Source organism: Epinephelus fuscoguttatus, linkage group LG7 (assembly GCF_011397635.1).
Source record: "Epinephelus fuscoguttatus linkage group LG7, E.fuscoguttatus.final_Chr_v1".
Lineage (NCBI taxonomy): Eukaryota > Metazoa > Chordata > Actinopteri > Perciformes > Serranidae > Epinephelus > Epinephelus fuscoguttatus.
In genome coordinates, this window is record NC_064758.1 from 6,952,252 (window position 1) to 6,963,025 (window position 10,774).

Here is a 10,774-nt window from a genome sequence, read left to right on the forward strand (position 1 = left end):
ACCAACGGGGGGAAAATAACTATTGTGAACCTATATAACCCAAATAATAATCTGGAAGGGAAGCATTTGCAGGAAATAATGGACAAAATTAGCGCACCAGTGGTCTGGGTAGGGGATTTCAATGCTCATAATGAGCTATGGGGAGGACAGAAAAATGAGATCTGGTAGTGTTGAATGATGGTCGACCAACATGGTTTAGGGAAACTCAATCCATTTCATCCGCAATAGACATCACAATGGTAAGAGCAGAATTAGCAGCAGTAAGTGGATGGGAAGTAATGGACCAGTATGCAATGGGGAGTGATCACATACCAATTATAAGCAAGTTTGGAAGGTGTTTGATTGAGGAACCAGATAACCTTGCAATGGGATTGGAATGGAATAGATCTTTCTCCAAATAGATATGGTCAGTAGCAGTAGAGACGATCTCTAAGAAGAAGGTCCCTAGAAGAGGCTCTATGGTCCCTTGGTGGAATGAAGAGTGTAACAAAGCTGTTCATGCCAGGAATAAAGCATACAAGAAACTAAAAAAGTACCCATTAGAAAGCTATGCAATTGAATATAAGAAGTTGAGAGCCAGAGCCAGAAGGGTCATAAAAGAGGCTAAGAAAAAAAGCTGGAGAGATTTTTGCTGCAAGCTGGGGCCTGAGACCTCTACAAAGAAAATCTGGAACTTAGGTCGCAGAATGTCTGGGGTGTGCAGGCAGGGCAGACTACCTGTTCTTTGTCATAATGGAGAGAAGGCTATAAACAATAGAGAGAAAGCGCATATGTTAGTAAAGCAATTTCAAAAAGTTCATAGCTCAGACAATGTAAGCGAGGAAAATAAAAGAATAAGGGAAGAAGCAATAACAAGGCAAACTGATAAACTGCAGGGAAATAATGATAATTCAGATGCTATCAGTAGTTATTTTACATTAGATGAGCTAAAAAGAGCTGTAAATCAAGGTAAGGATACAAGCCCAGGTAGAGATGGACTAGAGTATCAACTGTTTAAACATGCAGGAGTTTCTGTTTTAGAGGAATTGCTAGCACTTATTAATAGTGTGTGGGGGTCTAGCAAATTACCCAAAGAGTGGAAACATGCAGTAATAATCCCAATTTTAAAACCAGGGAAAAAACCGAGTGATCCGAGTTCTTACCGACCAATAGCTCTGACATCAGTAGTATGTAAAATCATGGAGCGTATAATAACATCCAGATTAGTGTATATGTTGGAGAAAAGAGAATACTTTGTGCCATACCAGAATGGGTTTAGGAAGGGTCGTTCAACAATGGACTCAGTCATGAACTTGGATTTAGATATAAAGAGAGCAATAGCAAGCAAAGAAGCAGTTGTAGCAGTGTTCATTGACATCGAAAAAGCATATGATATGTTATGGAGAGAAGGACTATTAATCACTTTACATGATGTAGGTGTAAGAGGAAGACTTTTTAATTGGATTAAGGATTTTTTTATGCAACAGGACAATACAGGTCAAAGCTGGTAGTGTGTTATCTGAAGAGGTGGAAGTGGAGAATGGCACCCCCCAGGGAAGTGTGATCAGCCCTGTGCTCTTTAACATTTTAATCAATGGCATATTTAGTACAGTGAGCAAGGATCTAGGTTTGTCATTATTTGCAGATGACGGAGCTATTTGGAAGCGAGGAAGGAATCTCAGTCATATCTTCAATAAAATGCAAGAAAGCCTGGATAAAGTGGTTGATTGGACTAAAAATGGGGATTTAAAATGTCTATAGACAAAACAAAGTTCATGGTGTTTGGATATAAAAAGAAAATGCCAGATAAAGGTTTGATGATCAGTAGTCATACTCTAGAAAAGGTTCAGAGTTTTAAGTATCTCGGAATGTGGATGGATGAAAGAGTGACATGGAAAACACATGTAGAGAAAATTGTGCTTAAATGTGAGTAAGTAATAAATGTTTTAAGATGTCTGGCAGGAACTGATTGGGGGGCTGACAGAGAAACCATGCTGATGAAATGATTCGATCTTGTATAGACTATGGGTGTATAGTATATGGGTCAGCAGCACACACAACACTGAAAGCACTGGATATTGTGCAAGCAAAAGCCTTAAGAATATGTAGCGGAGCATTTCGAAGTACCCCAGTTTCAGCTTTATTGGTGAAAATGGGAAAAATGCCATTGGGAATAAGGAGGGTTAAGCTTGGGCTCAAATATTTGATGAAAACAAAAGGGGAAGATGAGTCTTTTCCAGCTAAAACACTGCTAGACCAACATTGGGAATTTGGGGGGAGGAAAAGAAGAATTAAAGTTCATTTTGGAGTCAAGCTAAAAGATAATGCAGGAAAAATAGGCATTCTGGAGAAGAAAGTATCTCCCCCAGTCTGCTGGTCAACTGTTCCACCATGGCTTTTTACAGAACCTGAGATTGATATGAGATTTTTAAGTAGTAAGAAGAAAAGGACGAAAACATCATTAATAAAATTCAAAAGCACTTGCAGCAAAAATGGAGGTCACATTTACAGATGGGTCAAAAGAACCAGAAAGTGGGAGTGTGGCATTTGGCATAGTAATCCTCCAGTTAGAAGTAAGAAAGGGCTATAGGATATCTGATCACACGTCAGTATACACAGCAGAGATGATGGCAGTTTTGAAGGCTCTTCAGTGGGTGGAGGACAATAAACCAAGTTGTACAGTCATATGCAGTAATTCAGCAGCAACTATACAGACTACAAAAGAGGCACGTTCCAAGTCCAGACCTGACTTAATAACAGGAATGTGCCTAATATTGTATAGAATTAACAAAATGGGGTGTGAGGTGGGGTTCATCTGGCTACCAGCACATGTGGGCATACAGGGAAATGAGGAAGCAGACATTGTGGCTAAAAACGCAATAAAGCAGTAAAAAGTAAAATTGGAACTGGATTTTGGACCACCAGAATACTCATCTGTAATAAACCAATCAGCAAAGGAAATGTGGCAGAACTCATGGAATAAGGAAATCAAAGGCAGGGTATTTTATAATATACAAAAGAACATAGGGAAAAGTAATAATTGCTTTGGTTGCAGCAGGAGAGACGCTGTAGTTATCACCAGAATAAGACTTGGTCATTGTGGTCTTAGAAGTGGGCTGGCCCTGACTGGGAAGCACCCGGATGGACAATGTGAGTGTGGAGAACCAGAGACTGTGACACATGTTATTTTACAATGCAAGAAATACTCATCTCAAAGGAAGAAACTTTTCAGAGAATTGGGAGCAGCTGGAGAGACTGTTTTTAACATGAACACACTGCTGAATATGGAAGACTGGAACAAGATGAAGAAGCTGCTTCAGTATCTACATTACATTGGAATATACAACAGAATATGATTAAACACTAGAAGAAATCGCATAAGAGGTCGAAATGTAGCTCATGTGAGTGGGAAAATACAAGCTGCAATACTTGAGGTGGAGGGGTGGGCAAGTAAGCGGGGGTTTAGATTGTCAGTGGCAAAAACACAAGTAATCTGCTTTTCAAGACGGCATAAAATTACTCCACTCTCACTAAAACTGTATGGACAACATCTGGAACAGGTTAAAGTCATCAAATTTCTTGGGGTCTGGTTTGATGAGAAGCTTACATGGAGCACTCACATAGGGAAAGTTGTGAGTAAAAGTAAGAGGGTCGTGAATGTTCTTCGGTGTTTGGCAGGACAGGAGTGGGGAGCAAGTAGATCATCTCTACAAAATATATACTGGGCACTCATGAGATCAATATTTGATTATGGGTGTATAGCGTATATGTCGGCAGCAGAGTCAAATCTGAAGAAGCTGGATGTTCTGCAAGCTCAGGCCCTAAGAATCTGCAGCGGAGCTTTTAAAACATCTCCAGTGTCAGCGATGCAGGTGGAAATTGGAGAGTTGCCTCTGCGAATTAGAAGAGTTAAGCTAATGTTGGCATACTGGGTCAATCTGCAGGGGCATGGTGATGAACATCCTGCCAAGAATATCTTAGCAGACTGCTGGGAACACAATGAGACTAATTTCAGGAGTTTTGGTTGGATTGGTGACGTGAAAGCACGAATCATAGGACTGAGTAAATTGCAGTACAGCCCCACAGTCCCAATCTCTTCCATTCCTCCTTGGTTATTTCCTTTGCCAAATGTAGACCTCAAAATACAGCAAGAATTGAAGGAAAAGTCAGAAACATCCTATATGGCATATAGTCCAGAATTATTTTGACCAGTATTTCTCAGATTCAGTGTTTATTTTTACAGATGGATCCAAAGATCCAGACACAGGCTGTGCAGGAGCAGCAGTATATATTCCGGTGAGTGGCACACATATTAAGAAAAGGGTATCAGATCATCTTTCAGTATACACCACAGAACTGCTGGCTATACTATTGGCATTACAGTGGATAGAAGAGAGGGAAATACAAAAAACAGTTATTGCATCAGACAGTTTTTCGGCACTATCAAGCATTAGATCAGGCAGATCAGCATTCAGGATGGACATAGTCAATGAAATATACCTAATAATGTACAGAATGCATGTTAAGGGCATATTCACAAAATACATCTGGGTCCCTGCTCATGTGGGTGTGGAAGGAAATGAGCAGGTAGATATTCTGGCCAAGCAAACACTCCGAATTGCACAGGTAGACATGAAAGTTCCACTAAGCAAAGCTGAGGTTAAATCATTCATTAAGAAATATACACAAACTACATGGCAGGAATATTGGGACAACAGCGAAACTGGAAGGCACCTGTATCAAATACAAAGGCATGTGGGTGATGGGAGGAAGGTGGGCTTCAAACGTAGGGAAGAAAACATTATAACACGTCTGAGAATAGGTCATTCAGGTCTCAATCATACATTGCACAAAATAGGCAAACACCCTACCGGAACCTGCACACACTGTAACCAGCCAGAAACAGTTGAACATGTACTACTTCACTGCAAGAAATATGACACCCAGAGGAAAAATCTTAGTCAGTCATTAAGGAAGGCAAATCACCACGACTTTACACTAACAGGGCTTTTGGGGAAATCAGTAGGCAAGATACAATATGACATTGTTAAGTTCATTAAAGAAACTGAGTTAGATAACAGAATCTAGTTTTTTTTTTTGTTTTTTTTCCTTTGTTTTGTTTTGTTTTGTTTCCTGCCTTATCTCTTGTTCACACTCCAGTCCAGTTGGTGGCGGTAATGCACCATGAGTTGGTTTGCCAACCGCCAATAAACCCCACAGAAGAAGAAGAAGAAGAAGAAGAAGAAGAAGAAGAAGAAATCGCATGGAAACAGTAGAGGGCAGCAATACGCCTTAGATGCGTCTAGTCTGCCAAAACCAAAGAAGAAGAAGAAGAAGAAGAAGAAGAAGAAGAAGGAAGTGTCTTCACGGGTCGACGCTGGGTTAGCGTCGCTGGTGTTGTCTGCAGTCGCGCCACGGACCTTTTCATATTCAGGCTGAGTATTCTGCCAGCAGTCAGTAACCAGCACTGTGTCGTCGGATGACTCTGTTCCAGTAGTTTATTGTGCATTTATTTTTCAAACAGGACGGTAAGTTGTTGGTTGAAGAAGTGTTGTTAAAAGATGCTGCGTCATTCATGGGTTAGCGCTTCATGGCCTAAGTCGATGTTAGCTGAGTTAGCTTTAGCTTTACCAAAAAAATCGAGCGGACACAAGCTAACGTTATTTCAATAACTTTTGCTATCTTTAACCAGTTAAATAATATTGGCAGTGACACTTAAGTAAGTTAGATGTTGACTTCAGTTAGCTTAGACACATTAAACCAACGGTAGCTGGGTGCTAAAGCAAGTGCCCTGCTAGGACAATTGAGGCCTCGTGAGTAAGCAAATGTAACGTTATGAGTATTAGTTGCCATTTTTGTCGATTACACTAAGAGACTGAATATTGTTACGGTGGAATATATATATAGTGAATTGTAACGACATGTCTGTATTTATTGTTGGGTATCGTATTGTGCTTGTAGAGGCTATTAGGCCTGGCTTCGGTAACAGGTCGGTTACGTTGGTAATACGTTTAGTAGACACACCGGCTTTTACTGAGACAGGAAATGAAGCGAACACAGCAGGAATGGCAAGGTCTAAAACATTTATTTAGCAACCTAACTGGTTAGATTTCTGCACGGTATTGCACGTGTAGTTCATACAACATTTTACACTGACAGTGCCTAGCTGACGTTAATAGCTCACTAAATTTAACAATAAAGGACGGCAGAGGAAATAGCTGCACACCAATGTAACTGGGCTAGAAAACCATATAAAGGTCCGAGGCACGGATCGATGCAGAAATAGTCTATTTTTTTTAGAACATCTGTATACAAAAAGGTGCTCAGAGTGCAAAAGACTGAGTCAGTAAAACAACAGCAGTCAGTGTTTTTTACTAACTTTATCATTTTTTCACTTTGAGCATTTTTTTTGTTCTAAATAAATTCACTTTTGCATTGATGTGGACCCTTCTAGCCCAGGTACATTGGTGTGCAGGTATCTCCTCTGCCGTCCTTTATTGTTTGTCTAGACAAACTTTTTTTTGTTGTTGCCCCAAATAGGCGCAGTTTCACAGCAGCCCTGAGACTTTACTAAATTTAACCCCACAATTAAAAAGAGCTGGCTTCATTGCTTAAATGTCAATTACATCATAACCAATAAGTTCATCTGTTATCGAGTATAATATACTCATCACCAGGATAGTAAGGTAAAATCCAGCCACTTAATAGATTGTCATTGTTCTTTTGGCTGGTGAGTAAAGCCAACTTAGCGGCCACTTGCATATTTTACCAGCATGTGGCTGGTGCTATTTTCCGACTCATTCATCACAGTTACAATTCTGTCCACACTGCTCTGTATGTTTGTTTTAAGGAAATTGTCATTACCGTAACATGTTGGTACATGAAGGCAACGCAAATTGTACTCAGGTCCTGGTGAGGAAAACAAAGATAAAAGAAACAGTAAAATACTGGAGTAGAGGGAAAAAAACTAAGACACTAAAAATAACATTGCAATAGATATCAATAAATAGCAACATAAGTGTGTAGAGGTAGTGTGAGGATGTAGCACCATAATTGCACATGCTCATTAAGTGCATAGTTTAAAGTCTATAGTAAAATGTACAGCTTCTTGCTTAATCTGTTATAATTTCGAGAAAAGTACTGAAATATTTAGTAAACAGTATTTACTGGCTAAACTGACAGAAATTTGTTTGAGAATTTTAACTTTCCCCAATCAGTTAATTGCTGCAAGATTATGCTCTTAATACTATATTTTTGTTGTCTTCTCAGGTGAGGAATCACAGGATATCCCCCGGACAGCTTCCTTGTGGCCCCACTGTCAAATCACAATGATCACCAGAAGAAGAGGACTTGCTCTGAACAACACAGAGGCACAGTCTCTTGAGGTTGAAATGAAAACTGTGGAAGATCTCCCAATTCCATCTGAGGGGTTCCCAGCTTACGATATCGACACCGCTGGAATAGAGCTAGACGACCTATTTGAAATTGAAGATTTAAAGTGGACACTTGAAAGAGACACTGGCTCCCCACTCTTCGATATTGAGTTGGCTGATTTCGGTGTGCACAGTGCCAAAGAACAAGATTCCGAGGTTGAAGCTTCAGTGGCCTCTTCTCCAGAGAGAACATCATCTGACTTGAAGATTAAGGACAGGCAAAACCAGTCAAGCCGCTTGATCAACAAAAATGCCATCGCTGCCAGGTTGAATCGTCTCAAGAAGAAAGAATACGTCAACAGCTTGGAGAGGAAAGTTGGCGTCCTGTCAACAGAAAATGACGGGCTCAGACAGGAAAATTCTCAGCTGATCAAGAGAGTGGAGGAATTGGAAGATGAGACCAGGTACTTGAGGGCTGTGCTGGCCAATGAGAGCATGTTAGCCCAGCTCTTGTCCAGGCTGAGCGGTGTGAATGGGATGAAATTATCTTCCTCGCTTTTCCAGGGGCCCGACCCAAATGACCACGACTATGCCTTACCCAGGAAGCGTGTGAAAGTGGAGGAGAAAGAGACATCTGGTGGCGTGTGTCTGCACGTGGACAAGAACCATGTCTCAGTGGAGTTCTGCACTAAGTGTGCAGAGAGTGCAAGCACATCACTCAAAATGTAGGGTCAAGTACTTATCTCTGTTTTCAGATATTGAGACTGAACTTGATATGGCTCTGTACTGAACTTCTTGAGGGTGGATGAACACTGTTCAAGTAGTTAAGATTACCTAAGAACTGCTGAATGTGCATGTGTTTTTGTGTAATGATGGATTAAGTACACGTTACTGCTAAACCTTGTTGACAGTTTCTTCTAGGTTATGGTTGATCCACCATCCGGGATGAGTGGCTTTCTGAACACCTTTACCTGCTTGACTCCATGGTAAGGATCAGACAAGAAAAATACTACATTGTCATTTTTCACAGGCTACAGATGTTCAGCAGCGACCCTAGTACTACTGTTTAATACACTTCCTGTTCCCAGATAGTGGACTTTGAGTACTTTTATCATTTCTTTTGTTTACGGTTTGTTAAAGGAAAATATTCAATTATAGTACATCTAATTGAGAGTAAAAAAAATTATCCTAAATGCTAAGATGTTAAGATAAAGGTGAAGCTCCACAAAGAGTGATCTTGAATCAGCTGACAAATTGGAAATGCCAAAAAAGATAAGACTGTACATACTTAATTTTGACACGAATTGATCTCTTTGTGAACCAGCACCATTGTACAAAAGAATGCTTTTATTTAGCGCCACCTATTTTTCTTTATGCTAAAGTGGATTCTGCTGGTGGAAGGTGAAGAGGCTGGACAAGCTGCTGCCAACGTGGCCTGGTATTTTTTTAAAGGTAGTATCGGTAACCAACGGTATACGTTGTTATATTTTACCAATACTTCACACCTGTCGCTCTTGTCACCGTAGCTCATGCAGCAGTTTTGGGGGGCTTGACTACAGCTGCTCCATTACCCGGAGCGACGCTATCAGAGGCTTAACAGTCTCATAATTATGTCTTGTATTTAATGACATAATGGAATGTATTGATTACTAAATACACCCAGACTTATCTGATTTAAGTGATGAAGTTGCCATTATGTTTAACTATATGTAAATGTGTATATAAGTTTGAATACATAATGTTTGGGGCAAATGACCTTGATGTTGGACAAATAAATCATATTTTCATTATGTTTGAGTTACAGATATCTACTCTGTGTCTTGTTCTGTACTGTTGATATTAATGCATCTCTTTTTCTCTTTCTGAACAGCAAGCTCTCTGCCGATAATGGTCTTACTTTCCCTGAACATTTGGGTCAAGTCTGGTAAAGGTTGTCTAAACAAATGAACAAGACCTCATTTGATGGAAATCAGAGCGTGCAGCATGAGGGGGCTCACAGGGATCAATCATCCTGCCCTCTGTTTTAGCTCATTCACTTCAAACTCTAGATGCTTACAGTCCTTTTTCAAAGCTTAGGTTTTCATTTTATGATTACAGTTATTATCAGGTGGGAGTCCATAGTAGGATAGGCCTGCATTTTTTGAAATAGGCTTATGTGCTTTATTGCTTATCGTTGGGTTTAATCAACACGACTCTCGTCTCTGTGTGTTAAATGTGAAGCTACAGCTGGTCAGTAGGGGTGGGAATCACCAGAGGCTCCACAATACGATACCAAGATACTAATGTCACAATACAATATTATCGCGATTTCAAATGTTTTGCAATATGCTGAGTATTGCAATAACATATTGTGATTTATTACTTTTTTATTACTTTACTGTAAATATCTCCTAAAGGAAACTTTTTCAACATCTGTTTTATCTAATAAGCTAAAAAAAAAATTAAGATAAGTCTCTCACTTCATTCTTTTCAGTGCAACAAATTGTATCTGCAGCATTATTTATGTAACAAAATAAAGATTTTTAGCTCTTGTGTATGGATACAATATTGCCACACAAAATACCATGATTTTATCCAAAGTGAAGGTTTGGGGTTTTTTCTCTTTTTTTTTTTGTTAGGGTGATGACTGAGTAAAATGACAAACGTTCGAAGCTCCGTTCGAAAACCTCAATAGAAGTTTGAATGTTGAAATAAAAACACATTTGGTACAGCCCTACAAGTTAGTGGAGTTAAGCATGGCGACTGGAAAAGAGAATCAGTCTACCAACTCCCTGTAGAGTTCACTAACACATTTATTGTATTTGTTTAATCCATTCAGACACACAGGTGTAAACAACAGTATGTAGGGTGCAGTGACTTATTCTTGTCACCATGATGTGTCAGGCAACCGTGATGTCAGAAGTTACTACTCTCAGACAAAATATAATAATAGTCCCTCAACTTTTAAGCCCAGTTGAGACCAAAGATTTGTGACGAGACAAAAGCGTTTTACAAAGTTGCGGAGAAAAGCTGAAGCAACATGAACTGGCTGATATTTGCTCGACTCTAGCTGGCTGATGATGCCACCCGCAACTCAGTTGGTCAGATCACCTTTAGCTGGTTTTAGAACATAGTGCACATCACCTGTTTGAACAGCCTATCAGCGTGTATAAGTCTGCTGGTCAAGTCAAAATGACCGCACGCTGCAGCAGGTGCCCCGTCCCCACCGAGCCGCCTGTCTACATCCACACTGTGTGCTGTGATGGATGGTGGGTCGCTGCTGCTGCTCAGTGGCAAAGCCAGGCTAGCTGTGTCTAATCTTTATGCTAAGCTAAAAACTGACTGTAGCTTCATATTTATCATATAGTTATGAAAGTCGTATCAGTCTTCTCACCTTAGAAGTAAAATCCATTTGTGATGGCAGGCTCAACAGCAAAGGCTGA

At 40.1% G+C, this 10,774-nt stretch overlaps 1 protein-coding gene across 1 annotated transcript; it reads left to right on the forward strand.

The window, feature by feature from the left end:
- Nucleotides 1-5,310: 5,310 nt before the first annotated feature.
- On the forward strand, nt 5,311-9,897 carry crebzf (CREB/ATF bZIP transcription factor). Its single transcript, XM_049581769.1, has 4 exons — nt 5,311-5,507; nt 7,249-8,077; nt 8,264-8,338; nt 8,735-9,897. The coding sequence occupies exons 2-3, from the start codon at nt 7,308-7,310 to the stop codon at nt 8,271-8,273; spliced, it is 780 nt and encodes a 259-aa protein (XP_049437726.1). The 5' UTR covers nt 5,311-5,507; nt 7,249-7,307; the 3' UTR covers nt 8,274-8,338; nt 8,735-9,897.
- Nucleotides 9,898-10,774: the final 877 nt, after the last annotated feature.